This window comes from Mesoplodon mirus (assembly GCF_964341445.2).
Source record: "Mesoplodon mirus genome assembly, chromosome: 5".
Lineage (NCBI taxonomy): Eukaryota > Metazoa > Chordata > Mammalia > Artiodactyla > Ziphiidae > Mesoplodon > Mesoplodon mirus.
In genome coordinates, this window is record NC_138980.1 from 37,769,965 (window position 1) to 37,787,925 (window position 17,961).

Sequence of the window (17,961 nt, forward strand, 5' to 3'; positions counted from 1 at the left end):
TTGAGGGCACAGTGTCCCGATAGATAAGAAGGAAGGGAGTGAGGGAGCAGATCAGGGGCTCACACACTCCAGAAGAGCAGAACCTTCATGGGCTGATCCCCAAAGCAGCCACTCAGCACGCATGATTTGCACACACACACACACGTGTGCACACACGAGTACACACGTGAGCCACACCCCAGGACTGCAAAACTATATCCAAAGTACAAAAGCAGCAGCTATTGGTCAATTTGAGGAACTGATTTTGTGAAGAAAAAAAAAAATCCTTCTGGATGAAAAAAACTTTCCTGAAGCCCACTCTGCAAAGTTTGGAATTCTACTAGGACAGGGTTTTGTTGGTTTTTTTTTTCTTTCTTTCTAACTTTTGTTCCACAAACAAGATTTATGTTTTACACTGTAGCTCAGACACCAGCAAAAAAAAAAAACACAAAAAAACAAAAAATACAACAAAAAAAACCACTTTGTAAAAACAGGTGCTTTCTTTCAATCTGCTAGGAAAAAAAAAAAAAATAATAACATCCAGGCTTGAAACCTCGGTGGTCCAAAAGGACAGCAGCCGTGGAAACCCCTTTCCCATCTAGGTTCACAGTTAAGTTCTCAGATGACTAGTCAAATTGGCAATCAAACCAATGTGTTTTAAGTCAGAAGAGGAACAGAAATGGATAGTCATGATCTCTGAGCTCCATTTGACACTGTGGCTGAGTCGTGTGAAAATCCTGAGTTTTCTGAAGGCCTTCAAACCAGAGGAAAGTGAAGACAGGAACCATTCCCCCGAGCAGGGGCCATTAGGAAGGATTAGACCGGGGCAGAGTCAGAATGCGTCCATTTTTCTTGCCCCCGTTCATGTGGGTGTAGGGGATGTGTTCCTGATAGTTTCTCTTTAGCCCCAGTGCGGACCCTCCATCCCGGCCGCCGGCCTCCTCCCTCTGCGCATGTGAGGACCGGTCCAGGGGGACACTCTCCATGTCCTCAAATTCCATCTCCAGCTCCTCGCTTTCGGGCACCTTGTTCTCCTCGCTGTGGAAGAAGGAAACTTCGGGAAAACTGGGGTGCAGCTCGTCCTTGAGCAGGTCGACAATTTCCAGGAAGGTCGGCCGCATCTTGGGGTTGAACTGCCAGCACATGCGCATCAGGTCGGTGCTGCAGGACAGAGGGCACGTGGAGGGTGAGGCGCGGGGCCCCCCGCCAATTGGCCCCCTCCCCACCCCTCGCCTGTGGCCCACACCCACGGGGACAAGGGCCGACACCAGAAAGGCGACAGTCAAGCAGAAACAGCGATTCTAGGGGCGCTGAAAGATGGTTTTATAAAGAGAGTCAAGGGGGCTGTCTCCTCCCCAAACCAGATCCAGAAGGGCCTCTCCCGACGTTGCTACATGCTGAAGACCATGGTTCATCGTTTTTTTTCTTTTAAGTTTTTAATTTGTATTATTTATTTATTTTTATGTTTTTGGCTGTGCCACCCAGCTTGCGGGATCTTTGTTCCCCGACCAGGAATCAAACCCGTGCCCACTGCAGTGGAAGCGTGGAGTCCTAACCACTGGACCGCCAGGGAAGTCCCCATCATTTTTTAAAATATTGAAGTATGGTTGATTTACAATGATGTGTTAGTTTCAGGTGTACAGCAAAGTGATTCAGTTATATATATATATACACACATATATATATTCTTTTATATATAAAAGAATATATATATTCTTTTTAAGATTATTTTCCCTTATAGATTATTACAAAATATTGAGTATAGTTCCCTGTGCTATACAGTAGGTCCTTGTTGTTTATCTATTTTATATATGGTAGTGTATGTGTGTTAATCCCAACCTCCTAATTTATCCCTCCTCCCCCTTTCCCCTTTGGTAACTGTAAGTTTGTTTTCTATGTCTGTGGGTCTATTTTCTGTCGGTTCCTCACTCTATATGTACATCTCTGCACCTGATGAGGGCAGCTGGGTGGACTGACCCTAGAGGGCTAGTTCTGAGTGGCTGTCCTGCAGGCCCAGCCCCCGCTCTCTGGAGGGTGGGGGGTGGTGGGCGGGTGGAGACTATGACTTTACCTAGGACAGGCCCCGAGGGCTTGGGATTTCCATTTTACCTCCTCCTTTCCCCACTGTAACTTCTTCTAGGGCAGGGGTTGGCAAACTTCAGCCCTGGACCAAATATGGCCCCCTGAGTGTTTTTGTAGATAAAGTTTTATTGGTACGCAGCCACACCCATCCAATTATGCATCATCCACAGCTGCTTCCAGCTACAAGGCAGAGAGCCACCCAGCCCACAAAGCTGAAAATATTTACACTATGGCCCTTTAGAGAAAAAGTTTGCAGGTCCCCACTCTAGGGTCTCCATGTAATTTCCCTGGTCCTGGAACTACACCTAGCTGCTAATTGGCTTGGCAAGGAAAGGCCCTTCATGAGGAGATGTTTAAAAATATTTTACTCAGAGTTTCTAAGTAACTCTGCTTCATATATATATATATTTTTTTTGCATATGAGGTTTCTTCAAACTACGTTTTCTAAACAGCTATCTTATTCTTTTGAGGATGAAGCATCAAAATGGCCTCCCTCCATGGATTTTTTTTCAGGAGGGCAAAGTTTTTTCTTAAGAAACACTGATAAGGGAATTTATATGTAGTAAATGCCTATTGTAGAAAGTTAGAAAACACCCCAAAATATGGAGAAAATACAGCTTGCACACAACTCTCCCTCAGATATAACCTCTTGTCTTTTCTATCTGGATACATTTGGAAATGTAATTTACACACAGTTATTACACTTATTTTAACATAAGCTAATCCACTGAGTTATAAAATATAAGTATCCTCTGAAATGTCCATTTCTGTTTCATATTATTTTATCAATTTACTTGGCAATTCTCATATTGTTGGATGTTTTGATCATTTTTTTTGAGATTTAAATAACATTGCTGTAAGTAGCTATGACAACAGGGTGATAAGAAAGATTATCTAACCATACCATTGATAGAATTGAATATTAAAACTCTCCCTTCTTTCCTCCCTCCCTCCCTCCCTCCTTCCGTTCCTTCCTTTCTTCCTCCCTTCTATTGCTAGTTTAGGAATAGAGTACTTTCCTTATTTTCCTTTACATTTATTGGACCATTATGACGCTGGACAATTTGGTTAGTGTTTAATGCTGTGCATTTGGTGTTTGTGTTGTACGGTTGTTCCTACAACAAAAATTTAAGACAAATATTGGGAGGGGAATATGTCATACATACCCCTGACAATTTTTGTTTTTAGTGTTTATGCTCAGTGATTCCTTTTTTCCACTTTTAATGAGATATAATTGACATATACCATTGTATTATTTTCCTGACAAAAATGTTAAGTGTAAAAAGAATAGATGGTTAAACCTAAGCCTCCACTCCAGCTCCCCAGTTTCCTTCCCAAAGTTACTGCTGTGCAATTTCCTATACAACCTTCCAAAAATATGAAATGCAATAGAGCATACATCTAAAGATATAATACACAAACATAAGCATGTATGTAGACACAATATGCAAACACGAGTGTGCACGCAAAGATGCAGCAGGCAAGCACAAGCACACATAGAGACATCATAAATGGAATACAAACACAAATGTGCATGCAAAGAAAAAATCTGCAAACACAAAGACATGTAGACATACGATACCCAAACATGAGTATCCAGGCAAAAGGGCAAAGACTTTTGAATGAGCACCTCACACACTATACCCCATTTCTACACTTACACTCTCTCTGGACAATTGTCGGGTTGATCCAGATACCCTCCATCCATGACAAATTTTAACACCTGCTCGTTTGATAGGCCTTGGTAAGGCTGTTCTGCCAAGCTGGTAATTTCCCAAAGGACCACACCAAAGGACCTGCCAATGACAGTCGGGAATAGTAACAAAGAAGCCGTTAAAATACACACAACACACACACACACCCCTTCTTGGTTTACTAGAACCTGGTTGGCCAGTTCACTAAACAATTCATGCTGCAGCTCAGAAATGCCTATAAAATTAGTGTCCATTCGAATGTCACAGTAGCTGTGCAAGGGTCCCCAGACATGCCATCCCTTCTTTTTCTAGATGGAGAAGCCCTGAGGAAGGCAGTTTTCAAGTGACCCCTCTCACACTGGTCATACTAGCAGAGCAACCTGGAATCCAAGTGCAGTGTTCTGTCCACCAACCCACACATGACTCACCACATGTCCGAAGAAGTGGTAAAGACCCCGTCCTTCAGCGATTCGGGTGCCATCCACCGCACGGGGAGCAGACCCTTTCCCCCTTTCCGGTAGTAATCCGTTTCGTAGATGTCTCTGGTCATTCCAAAGTCTGACAACAAACAGTAGTTCACATGCTCTTAGCCTTCAGCCTGTGGCCAGCTGTCTGCCATCTTCTCTGTCCCACCCCTGGTAGAGCCCTCAGATGAAGGCACCTGCCCCAGGTGTGAGCTCACCTGCCTCAGGTGTGTGCTCACCTGGGTCACAGCCAAATCCAGTGAGAATGGATTCGGAGGGTACTCATGGGGATGTGAAGGGAGAGGATGGGCCACCATTTAAAGGGAAAGAAAAAGAACCACCAAGTAGCAAAGAAGTGATGTTCTGACCTGGAGCTTGGGAATCTCACCCTCAGCAATGCTTCCTTCCAACCCATACCTCACAGGCCTCCCAAACTGAACTTTTCATGCTCTGCAACAAACCTACTGTTCGCCACTGGATCTGGTCCCACCACCCACCCAGCTGCCCAGCCAGAAACCTGGTGCTGGGTCTTCCCTTAGCCACCCCCTTTCCTCACACCCCACAGAAAAGATAGTGGTGAGTCCTGCCCCCTCGACCTCCACATCCCTCTCTAGTCTGTTCCTCTCCACAGCCCTGGACGCCCCCAGGCCCGCCACCATCTCTCACCTGCAGGACCCTCCCTCCATCCTGACCCTGACAGCCCACTGCCCAAGAGAAGCTACATAAATAGGATCATGTCACTTCCTGCTTCACACTGGCTACGTAGGATAACATCGAGATGACTCACCATGACCGACAAGGACCTTCCCAGCCTGGCTCCGGCTTCTCTCCTCAACCTCACATCTCACACTGCCCTGCTCCCCTCTCCGTTCACCTTATTCACACCACATCAGCCATCCTTCCAACCTCACAGCCTCTGCACGTGCTGTAGCTCCCCCTGAGACGCCATCTCTCAGGTCAACTTCTAACCCTGCAAGTCTTGGTTAAAATGTCGCCTCCTTATGGAGAGAGAGGCCTTTCCTCTCCATCATGGAACTGAACTCTTTACTTCCTTCAGCGCTCTCTTCCCAGTCTCCATCATCTTATTTACATGTCAACTATTTTACTATTCATCTAGAACAGCTCTGCCCAGTAGAACTTTCTGTGATGATGAACGTGGTCTATACTGCACTGTCCAATATTGTTCAAGGTTCCCAGTTCGACTGATGGACTTAATATTTGATTTTATTTTACTGAATTTATTTTATTTTATTTTACTGAATTTAAATTAATGTAAATTAGTTCACTGAATTTTAGTTATTTTATTTTACTTTACTGAATTTATTTATTTATTTATTTATTTTACTTAATTAATTTCATTTTATTTTACTATGTATGGAATCTAAAAAAAAAATTGCTCTGAAGAACCTAGGGGCAGGAAAGGAATAAAGATGCAGACGTAAAGAATGGACTTGAGGACACGGGGGGTGGGGGGGGAGCGGGGGAAGGGTAAGCTGGGACAAAGTGAGAGAATGGCATGGACATATATACACTACCAAATGTAAAACAGATAGCTAGTGAGAAGCAGCCGCATAGCACAGGGAGATCAGCTCGGTGCTTTGTGACCGCCTGGAGGGGTGGGATAGGGAGGGCGGGAGGGAGACGCAAAAGGGAGGGGATATGGGAACATATGTATATGTATAACTGATTAAATTTGTTAAATAAAAAATAAAAAATAAAAAAAATTAAAAAAAATTTTAAAAAAAAGAATGGACTTGAGGACACGGGGGTGGGCGGGGGAAGGGTAAGCTGGGACAAAGTGAGAGAATGGCATGGACATATATACACTGCCAAATGTAAAATAGATAGCTAGTGAGAAGCAGCCGCATAGCACAGGGAGATCAGCTCGGTGCTTTGTGACCACCTAGAGGGGTGGGATAGGGAGGGTGGGAGGGAGACGCAAGAGGGAGGAGATATGGGGATATATGTATACGTATAGCTGATTCACATTGTTATACAGTAGAAACTAACACACCATTATAAAGCAATTATGCTCCAATAAAGATGTGTAAAAAATTAATTTAAATTATTTTACTGAATTTAAATTAATCTAAATTAGTTTACTGAATTTAAATTATTTTATTTATTTTTACTTAATTTCATTTTAGTTTACTGAATTAATTTCATTTTATTTTACTGAATTTAAACTAATTTAAATTAGTTTACTACATTTTAATTATTTTATTTTACTGAATTTATTTAATTTTACTGAATATATTTTATTTTACTGAATTTAAATTAGTTTAAATCAGTTTACTGAATTTAATTTATTTTATTTTATTTTACTAAATTTTATTTTATTTTACTGAATTTACATTAAACACAGTGGTCAGTGGCTGCTGTGCTGGATGGTGCAGATAAAAATTGCAAGCTGCACAAGAGCAGAAAAATCACGGCGACTCCTTCAACCTTGCCCCTGTAACACCTCCTGCAGCGGCTGGCACAAACACTGCTTAAAGAAGTGAACGAGTGAATTAATGAACAAATGCAATTAAATTACAGCATGAGGACTAGGTCCCCGTCCAAACCCTGCCCCTTTCCAATATTAGAAAAGACTGAAGCACTTGCTATCAGACAACTCCTCCTGAAATCAGAAGGCCTGGCCCATACATTTCAAAGCAGAAAGCCAGACGCACCTCCAATTTTGACGGTAAAATCGTGGGCGACCATGCAGTTTCGAGCTGCGAGGTCCCGGTGTACAAACTTCTTGGCGTTCAGGTACGCCATCCCGTCGGCGATCTCTGCAGCCATCTGAATCATCTCTTGCAGGGTAGGGGGAGGGCGGCCGGGGTTATTCTAAAGTCGAAACATGGGGTCGTGTTCAGCGACACCAGTGCCTGAGGCTGGGAGTGGGCACCCCACTGGGTACCTGGAGGCAGCTCACCTCGGCCTCAGGCCGCAGGGAACGGAGGTAGCTCTTCAAGTCCCCATGAGCCATCAACTCCATCACCACCAGCGTCGGCTGGCCTTTGGATACCACCCCCAGGAGGCGGACCTGTGGAAAAAGCATGGGAGGGGGCGGGGGGGGGGCCAGTTCTTGGATGAGTGTCTGTGGGAAGATGTCCACTCACCCGGGTCTCCCTGTCTGGTACCTACATCACACACAGCACCCTGCTCCTGAGTGGACTGTGGAAAGCCCTGGTCTGCCTGGCTGAAACACCAAGGTCAATGTCTTGTTGGTTTGGGGAGTGGGAGAATTCAGAACTCACAGTCTGGTGGGAGCGGGGAAGCAGACAGACCTGCCCCCACACAGCAAGGCAAATGTCAAGGCAAACCCTCATATCTCCGAACACAAAGGCCCACTTCCAGGCCTTTGCATAGCTGTTCCCACTGCCTGACCCTCTGTTCCCTCACCTGAGCTGACTGTCCCCTCAGCTGATCTGTCCACACGGCTCAGTCCCTACACTCTGAAGTCTTTGCTCAAATATACCTTCGCCACTGCTGCATTCCCAGTTCCCCAACTCTGCCTTCCTCTCCCCTGTTGCCATAGCATCATCTCCTTGTGGACAACATTATTAATCTACTGGGTTTAGATTCTGTCTCCACCCTTGGGATTGAGAGTTCCAGGAGGGCAGACATCTGCTGCATCCCAGAGAGGAGAATGGAGCTCAGTACAGAGCAGGTGCTCCTTGAATATGCGTGGGGCAAGGATGAAAGGACACAGGCTCAAGGAGAAATTAAGGGACCATGGTGGGAGCAGAAAGGCAGGGAGAGTCTGTGCTGACTTGCGGGAGCAGGGAAGGGGTGGACCACTGTGTTTAAAGGTTACAAAGGAGCCAGGAAGAGGGAAGAGATAGAAGATTCTGGAAAGCAATGGTACAGTGAAAAGGGTATTGCTCTGAGTGAGGTGGGAGAGGATGGGATTTGAGAAATGAGAAGGGAAGGGTCAGCTTTATTTTGGATATTCAGCAGAGTCGGGGCTGGGCAGGAGGTCCACACCCAGCATCCTCACCGCTCTATGCAGTAGGAGGAAGGATAGGTATTACAGGAAGACTTTTTTTGCTCCTGGAGCCAACTCGGGACTCACCACGTGGTGGCAGGTGAAGCCCTTCATGACCGAGGCCTCGTTGAGAAATTCGATCCGCTCTCGCAGGCTGGCAGACTCATTGACCGTCTTCACCGCCACTCGGGTCTCCGCCTCGCCCTTGACAATGTCCCTGGCGTTGCCCTCGTACACCATGCCGAAGGAGCCCTGCCCCAGTTCTCGCAGGAGCGTGATCTTCTCTCGAGGCACCTCCCACTCATCCGGCACGTACACAGAGCAGGGAAACACTACACCTCACTTATCTACACAGCACCCTTGGAGGATCCCTCAGGGGTCCCTGAGGGGACCCTGAGGGGTCTCCCACCTGAGCTCCCCCTCCCAAACGTTCACTGAGTCACTCCTGTGATCCAGACCCTGTGCCGGGCAGTGGGCACAGAGCCAGGAACAGGACAGGCAGAGACGGGGGAAGGAGTCCAGGGTTCTGGCCAGTAAATGCTGAGCTGAGCCTGCATCCCCATCCTTTCTGTCTGATTTCAGAGCCCTGTTACCAAAGGATGCTAATTCCCATCTGAGCCTGTTATTTCTGCAAAGTACCAAGGGGATAGGGGGTGACCCTATCTGACAGGTGAGTGAGCTCACCCAAGACCACCCAGTGCCAGTGGATCTGCAGATGGGATGCAGCCACATAAGTAAGAACAGAAGCACCGCCCAGCCAAGCACTGCCCAGGTGGCGAACCCACCAAATGGTGATTTGGTTTAAGCCGCTAAGTTTGGGGGGGTTTGTTACACAGCAAATTTGTATTTGCAGACAAATACACAAAGTCCTCATAAGAAAAGCCAAGAGGTTTTCTGCCCTCCTCTGCACCTGTTATGGGCTGAATTGTGTCCTTAGCAAATTTATATGTTGACATCCTAACCCTGGTATCTCAGAATGTGACTGTATTTGGAGATGGAGTCTTTACAGAGGTGATCAAGGTAAAATGAAGTCATTAGGGTGGCCCTAATCCAGTCTGACTGGTGTCCTTGAAGAGGAGATCAGGACACAGACACACACAGAGGGAAGACCATGTGAGGACACAGGGAGAAGATGGCCGTCTACAAGTCAAGGAGAGAGGCCTCAGGAGAAACCAACCCTGCTGACCCCTTGATCTCAGACTTCCAGCCTCCAGGACTGTGAAGAAATCAAATTGTTTACTAAGTCACCCAGTCTGATCACAGCAGTCTGAGCAACACGATATGGTCATCAATGGCTCTTTCAAGGACATTGGATCAGACAAGCGTTCTGCACCCAGATGAACTCACAGATGCTCACTGGGGGGCCCCTCAGGGTTCTGAGCTTGGACCTTTCCCTGTGTGTATCCCTTGGCCCAGAACTTCCTGGCCTTAAAGACCCATGAGCCCCAATTTCTAGCTTTCACTTAGTACCCCTGTGCTCTCAGCCATTGCTGCATCCCCGGAAGGAAGCAGGACAGTAGGGTGGAGAAGTGGTCCTGAGGTTCAGCTTCCCCATCTCTGATATGATTAACAATACCATCCTCAAACAGGCAGAGGAGGTTCTGGATTAACATTCATCCACTCCTGCTCCTGGCTCTGTGTATATTCCCACTTGGAATAAACTTCTTGTCTAGCTTCTCTATTCTGATGCTTTGAGGTCTTGCCGAGCCTGCCAGGACTGCCCATCCCAGGGGTGGCCAATTCCTACAGACAGTAAATGACGTGCCTGTAAGTCCACTTTTCATATGCAAGCCAACCAATCCACAGCCCACACCCCAACCCCATCGGTGATCAGGCTCTCACACTCTGGGCCACTATCCCCCTGCCCTGATCACCCCAGGGCCAGTTTGCAGACAACCAAGGACAGCCCCTATGCCCCAGACCCTGCTGAAACAGTTCAAACTAGCTCATCCTATGTCCTACCCTGCCTGACCTCTCCTTTCTCGTGGAAAAGACAATAAAGTCTCTTGCCCACCTTTTTCCCTCACTCCCTCCGCCTCCTGGCCAACCCTGGTGCTTCCCCATGTGGCCCTGCCTCCTGTTTCTCCGGACTCTGTGAGTCTAAACTTCTTCCTCATGATAGTCACTTGCAGGTCTGCATGTCTTACCAGACTTATTTAAAACAAATCCCAGGTACCCTGAAAAACACCATCCCTGTACCCCAAGGCAGCATCCTGCCAGGCAATGGTGTTCATGCCTTGAAAGTCGCTTTTTGAATTTGCTGCATGAAGCATTTTAGAAACTTGTAGTGTAACAGCTGCCTTCACATCTGAAGAAACAGCCAAGCCTTTCCTTCAGGGGTCACTCACTGCCTTTTGGTACAATCCAGGGGAATATGGCCATTGATCCTGCCATATCAGCATCAGCATCACACCCATGGTCAGCTGACAGCAATAGCAGATGTGCCCCTGGTACACACCCAGCCTCCCACCTTCCCCATCTTGTCCCTGCTTCTTGTCTGCCCCATCCCTGATCCCCAGTCTCTCACCTTGGCTTCTGATTCCCACCTCTGAGCCTGGATGGCCAGTTTGGTCATCACTTTCTGGCTCTGACCCTCGGCACTCTCTCTGGCACAGGATCCAAGCTCTATACCCCCACAGCTGGGGCACCAAGCTCATGGCCTCTCAGCCAAGCCACGCATGGGTCCCAGAACAGCTAGATCAGCCCATTCAAACAACTGCCAGACAGCAGGGGTCTGACTGCTCCTGGTAACAGGGTTTCTGCAGCAAGGGGCAGGTCTGCAGACTCAACTGAACAAAAGGACTCTTCTCAGCCCCCCAGGGTATCAACCCTTGACTGTCACTTGACAGTGATGGCAAAGGAAACTGAACAGCTGGATTCTGGTCACCCACAAGGGAGGGGATCATACTCACCATCACTGGCACTGAGGTACTCGGGGTTTGAAGAAGCATACAGTGGTCCCAGTGGCCCATCCGGCTGCCTGGATGAGAAAAATGGAGACATTCCATCTTGATATGCTCACAGAACTCTGTGGGTCATTAGCGGGAGGTTACAGCCTCCCCAGTGCAAACAGCCACCCTATTAGCAGCATGCACGTAATCCTGGATACAGTTTGGGGTGAGGATGGGGGACCCTTTTTTTTTTTTTTTTTTTTTGCGGTACACGGGCCTCTCACTGTTGTGGCCTCTCCCGTTGCGGAGCACAGGCTCCGGACGTGCAGGCTCAGCGGCCATGGCTCACGGGCCCAGCCGCTCCGGGGCATGTGGGATCTTCCCGGACTGGGGCATGAACCCGTGCCCCCTGCATCAGCAGGCGGACTCTCAACCACTGCGCCACCAGGGAAGCCCCGGGACCTTATTTTTTTAGCAGAAGCCCATCAGATGGCTACTTAAGTGCATCACCATGGAACTGCTCACTCTTAAACTACAATTTATGGTTGTCAATATAACATCTAAAAACTGCTCATCCACTGCTGTTCTGGAACCATCTCATTCCAGCTTATAAGAAACAACTGTTGAATTTTCAGGAAATTTGCAAGCCAGTTGTTAAATACAACCACCATTTAAAATTAAATTACACAGGCTTACAGTTAAATACATTATATTCAAAGCAAAGGTAACGAATATTCAAAACCAATTATCATACTACCTCTTACTTTGAAGGACTGGACACTCTTCAGCCCTTCTGTATTACCTTATTTATTTATATGATTGCATCCATATGGCAGAAATACTACATATCTGTGATTGACTGCATATCTCTTCCCAACTCTGCGTTCAGTGACATCATGTCTGTAGCTTGAAATTGGCCACGGTGGGAATATTCACAGCGGGTGTAAACAGACAAATGCTACATACCAAGACCGATTTATGTTCTGTTGTACATCCAGGCTTGAGAAAGTGATGGCAAAAATGTCAGTAATGCAGATTAAGCTTAAATGTGTGTCATCTCTGTAGCCATGACATTGCCAATGGCGCAAAAATTGAGAAAATATGCTTTCAGTATTTAAAAATTATTATCTGATTCTGCAAAAGTCATTCCTATTGTCGATGAACATATATGCCTTATTTCATTTTTATCTTGTTCTTTAATGTAAACAAAATATCAATCAACATTCATCTTGGAACTACAGCCATTCATCAGTTGCACTCATAGGTTGGTTATAGATACAAAGGTTCAGGGGAGAAAAAATTGACAAAAACATTTGGTGAGGATCAACTGGCTGTAGGGAATTTATGATAGTGAGTATTGTATATTGTATTATGATAATTATCTGTAAATTGCATGCTATGCATCCTTTAGATCAGTAAGATTTACAGTAAATTTATTTTTAAAATATGTATTTATTTATTTATTTCGTTGTGCCGGGTCTTAGTTGAGGCAGGCAGCCTCCTTAGTTGTGGCATGTGAACTCTTAGTTGCAGCAGGCATGTGGGATCTAGTTTCCTGACCAGGGATCGAACCGGGGCCCCCTGCATTGGGAGCGTGGAGTCTTATCCACTGCGCCACCGGGGAAGTCCCTACAGGAAATTTAGATATAACTCTATCTATATGTAGGCATCCTTTTCCCCGAGAGAGCTGGTTGTTAACCATTTACCAGAACACCTCCGTGCTCACCTCTTTCTCAGGAATAGATAAATACTTCCGATCACAACACTGAAGAGAAAGACAAAGATGAGGGGGCCGATGATAATTTTTGCAATATTTGATGGCACGTCTACTGAAATAGAACAAGAAAATATAGGTCTCACATCAAAATGTGTTCACATCAAAGGTCACACCGGAAAACACATCTACATGTCCAATGGGCCACACACACTTGTCCCCCTTCTCTAGTCCCCGAACCTCTCCTGCGGTGACCCCAGACCACTGCCCATCACCAGCTTTTCTCCCTTCACCATTGAAGGCCATCTTCACAGGCACCCAACCCAAGCCATCAGGCAGGTCCGCACACTCAGAAGGTTCTGCTCTCTGTTTCATGCTCTATTGTCCCTGTCTGGAAAGTCTTAATAATTTTTAAAGAAGGAGCCCTGCATTTTCACTCTGCACTGGACCCTGCAAATTAAATAGCTTATTTTAATCGCAACAGCACCTCTGGCAGATGAAAAATTCACCAGAAGCGCTGCGGTCGGCAATTTCCCTCCTCCCCATCCTTTGGCAGGGGAAGCTGGAGGCTACTGATTGCTCAGAACCCAACACATCTCAGGGTAGAATCTGAGATCCATGCTGCCTGCCCCACCCCGTCTCTGTGTCCCAGATCCCACAGTCCTTAGATTCCAGTGGCCACAAGAACTAGGGTGTGGGAAGGAAAGCACCCAGAGTGCAATATTGGAGAGGAACTCTTGCGCTTGGCCATGCCAGGGCAGAGTCAGCCCCTGAGGGTGAGTCCCTCTTTAAATTTTGCACCCTAGGTGTCTTGCTTGCCTCCTTGTTATTTAAGAAAGAATTTTTTAAAGTAATCTAATGTGTCAAACATTTAATTCTCCAGATTTTTTGCTATTGTTAGTAAGCAGTGCTGGATGTCCTTGAACATTTATCTTTTTTGGACAGCTCTGGTCATTTCCTTAGGATGAATGTCTAGGGTCAGCACTGCTGGCTGAAATAGTAAAAGCCTTGGTAAGCTTTTTTGATACATACTATTAAAGGACTACATTTTAGGACTCGTCTACCATGAAACAGAATGTCCATGTGTCTGCACTCCTGGACAACACTAAGTACATAATTAAAAAGCAGAAACAAACAAAAACCTTGCCAATTTGATAAGTTAAAAATTCTATCTCATTTTGATTTGCTTTTTTTCCTTTTGGTGTGGTTTTGAGTGAGGCTGGACCTTTTTATCCTTACATTTTCTATTTTTTCTATTTCTTTTTAAATAGGTTATTTATATCTTTTGCTTATTTTGTGTGAGGACATATATCTTTAACTCATAGGAGACATACATACATACTCATTTTGTATGAAAGATATTAACTCTTTGTCAATGATGTTACACGTGTTTTTCCCACTTTGATATTTTCCTTTGAATTTTGTTCACGGTGTCCCTCCAAATCCTTGAAAAACCCTGAGTCTTAGCAGTGTCTTTGTTATTGATGATCCCCTTGGAACATACCTGAGTTTATGCTAAGACATGAGATGGTTCGGGATGGGGGCTGGTCACCAGAAAACCAAGTGTGTGATTAGACGGGTGGGGTGGCCTCCAGACAGGGGGAGGGGCTGGAGGTGGAGTTCAATCATGTGGTCAGTGCTTCAACCAATCACATCTGTGTAGTGAAACCCCAATAAAAACTCAGTTCACCAAAGCTCAGAGGAGCTTCCTGGCTGGTGAACACATCAGAATACCAGGAGGTGATGTGATGTGTCCTGATTCCATGGGGAGAAGACACAGGAGCCGTGTCCAGGACCCTCCTAGCCTCCACCCTACGTGGCTCTTCATTTGGGTGGTCCTGACTTACAACCTTTGTAATAAAACTGTCCTTGTCATACAGCATTTTCCTGAGTTCTGTGAGCCATTCTAGCAAACGATCAAATCTGATGGGGCTGTGATAACACCCAAATTTTTAGCCAGTCAAGTCAGAAGTGCAGATGGCCTGGAGAACCCCCAAAACTTGCATCTGGCATTTGAGGTGAGGGCAGTCTTGGTGGGAACTATGCTCTTTTTAATTTGTAGAGTCTGTGCTAACTCCAGTGGAAAGCGTCAGAATTGTAGCGCTATGTGTCCGGTTGGTGTCAGAACATGTACACCACCCAAGTTCCCACTCCTCCTGGTCTAGAATCTCCCTTCCTTCCAAGTGTCTGGGTTTCTACCACATGTCGGGCTGAACATCTTCCGCCCCAACTCATACATTCTTCCAGTTTCCACCAAGATATCACCGCTTCCAGGAAGCACTCCCTAACCAGCTCAGCTCTCCCCACCTCTCCTCAACCTACTGTCCACAGTGTATGCAGCTCGCCCAATGGCGGCAGTTCCTGCCTGCAGGCCAAGAGCACGCCCAAGGCCGAGCAGATAAGCGCCCACATCCTCCCTTGGAGGGCATGGCCTATCTAAAAACAAAGATGAAGACACCAGTAACAGGAGCTAATGTGTTTATCAGATATGCCCTGTGCCAGCCACTTGACATTCATGATGTCATTGAAACGTCCCTTCACCTCCAGGGGTGGTCCTAGTATTATATCCATGATCAGATGAGGAAGTGCAGGCTCAAAGAGGGCACGCCTCTTGCCCTGGTCACACAGCAGCAGCCGTTGGACCCAGGAGTCAAGACAGAGCCAATACCCACAGCCTCCATGCTTCCCCAACCATCCTTTGAAATGTTCTGCTGTGCTCAGCACCAAGCACAGACCCTACCAGTCGAAGGGGCCGTGCAGACTTACAATAGTCTGTGACGTAGAAATAGGTGGCTTCCGTCCAGGAGCCATTGCCCGCCAGGGAGGTGGCCCGAACTCGCACACTGTAATTCCCGGGTGGCAGACTACGCAGCCTGCAGCCCCGCTCCAGAGCAAAATGCCTGCGGGAGACACAGAGGTGCAGCTCCTAGAAGACAAGGATCCCACTCAGAAATGACACGGATGGAGTTAGGTACAAACACGGCAACAGGCAGGCGACTTTGAGACTCAAGGAATTACAGAACCTGAGCTCTGTGGATAAGGCACAGACAGAGAGGTTATCATTGATACATGATACATGATAACAGCCAATCTTCCTAAACCACAGCCAAGCATGTGGCTCAGATCATGTCATTTAATTCTTATAACCACCTCATGCTTAGCCTCATGTTAGAAACAAGAAAACTGAGGCTTCGGGTGGAGGTCTGGCAAACGTTTGCTGTAAAGGGCCAGAGGGTAAATATTTTTGGCTTCAGGGGGGCCAGACAGTCACTGTCACCAACTCAACCCAGCCATCATAGCTCAAAAGCAGCCAGAGATGGATCCTGAATCCTGAATTTATCACATCCATAAACAAATGAACGTGGCTGTGTGCCCACAAAACAGGGTGGATGCTGAAAGCTGAACGTCATAGAAATTTACACATGTCAAGAGATGGTATCTTCTTTGGATTCTTTTCAACCATTTGAAGATGTGGAAGTGATTCTTAGCTCACGAGCTGCACAAAAACAGGTTTTACATAAATAGTTTGCCCTCCCCTGATTGGGGAGTTGAAATGATTTGTCCCAGATCTCATAGCTGGTAAGTGGCAGGGAAGCCCTTGAACCCAGAACTGTCTGGCTCCAAACCTCTCCTTGAAACCACCATGGGGTATTTTCACCAGGACTCCAGAAGGTCAGGAAAAAAGGGACCCTGATCACCTAAATCACCTAAGAACCAACCGGTTACATGGGCTTAACATCTTAAGGACAAATTTTAAAACACCTTCCTTGCCTTTTGATTTATTTTACCATCATTAAAAGAGTTGGGATCTACTTAAATGTCTGGCAAGAAGAGAGGAGATAAGTAATATCTTATCCCGTCCCCGCAATAAACATGTAAAAAGAAAGAAACCCAGAGCTTATTAGGAAAGGCATGAGGCTCACTGGGAAATATGACCACGAAACCTGCAAACATTGGCCAAATTTTGAAAACTTTCCAAAACAGCTCCAGGCTAATAGTGCATGCAGAGAACTGGACTGGAAAATTTCAGGAAGGAGTGGAGAGAGAGAGAAACATAAAAACTCCCATGCTTATCATGTGACAATAACAGCAAGAAAACAGATCGGGCTGATGGCAGGGGTGGGGAAGTCTAGTCCAAAGGTTCTTCCAAGTAGAATGAGTCACCAAGTGGAAAGGGACAAATAAGCAAATATAGAAACCAAAGGTAGCTGCTATCCGGGATAAAGGGGAAATACATCCTACAGTGCTGGTCATGTACCTCGAAGGGTGGGGACGGAGAAGGGAGCATGATGGAAGAAACTAGAGGCAGCTCTCTCCATAGACACCAAAAAAGCAAAACAAAAAGCAAAACTAGAAGCAAATCTGATGAAGAGTGACGAAGCCAATTACAGAAGTTTGTGCAAACAAGAGAAAAAAAAAAAAAACAGCTCAAAACTGCAAAAACGTATTGAAGCAAAGGATTTAAGTGCACAAAAACTGAAAATCGATGCTCTTTCCAGGATGGGGGTGGTCCCTGGTACCAGTGTCCCCCAAGGTGGGAAGGGAAGTGGTGAGGGGAAAAATGACTCTAATGCAAGGTTCAAGGAGAGGCAGAATCAAAAACAATGCAGCTAGAGGTGATTTTGGCTGTTAAACTAGCCAATAAGGGGCAAAAATGACCTCCCACCAAATGCTGGAGAATTTTGTAAAACTAGCAAAATCATATCCCAACAGCACAAACGGTATAAAAGTAGTTTTTTTTTATCAAAGCGATGCTAGACAATTATGGAAAATGGAGATAATCGCCCAGTTTTGCTTATAAGTTTTTTTTTCTTTTAACATATTATAACCTCTCACTCCTAATTTTCCCTCTATCCCTCTGTTCCCCTAAAGAGCAAATAGGGCTCGTCTGTCTAGGATCAGGGTCCATGCAGGTCCCAGGGCTATGCAGGGCAGAGGTTATGGTGGAGATTGGTGGTGAGGATTCCTGCTGGCAACACCTGGGCTCCAGGAACGAGAGAGGCAGGCCAGTGAAGGCGGCTGCAAGAAGTTAGGGTTGGGTCCAATGCCAGTAGGGTAACAACTGTCCCAGTTTACCCAGATTATCTTGGGATGCAGGACTTCAATGCTCGAACCTGGGAAATTCCAGGCAAATGGGGATGAGTTGGCCTCAGTAGCA

At 46.2% G+C, this 17,961-nt stretch overlaps 1 protein-coding gene across 4 annotated transcripts in view; it reads right to left on the reverse strand.

Moving 5' to 3' along the window:
* Positions 1-330: 330 nt before the first annotated feature.
* Positions 331-17,961, reverse strand: part of INSR (insulin receptor) — a 130,603-nt gene continuing 112,972 nt past the window's right edge. For 3 of the 4 annotated variants that reach the window (XM_082623573.1, XM_082623571.1, XM_082623574.1), the window contains 9 exons: positions 15,570-15,729; positions 12,816-12,918; positions 11,111-11,178; positions 8,286-8,530; positions 7,143-7,253; positions 6,895-7,054; positions 4,184-4,313; positions 3,723-3,857; positions 331-1,140 (listed from right to left, as the gene is read on the reverse strand). In XM_082623573.1, coding sequence (XP_082479699.1) covers positions 786-1,140; positions 3,723-3,857; positions 4,184-4,313; positions 6,895-7,054; positions 7,143-7,253; positions 8,286-8,530; positions 11,111-11,178; positions 12,816-12,918; positions 15,570-15,729 — 1,467 coding nt within the window. In that variant the 3' untranslated portion in view covers positions 331-785. The remainder of the gene's footprint in view (positions 1,141-3,722; positions 3,858-4,183; positions 4,314-6,894; positions 7,055-7,142; positions 7,254-8,285; positions 8,531-11,110; positions 11,179-12,815; positions 12,919-15,569; positions 15,730-17,961) is intronic. The other variant, XM_082623572.1, reaches the window with a different exon arrangement.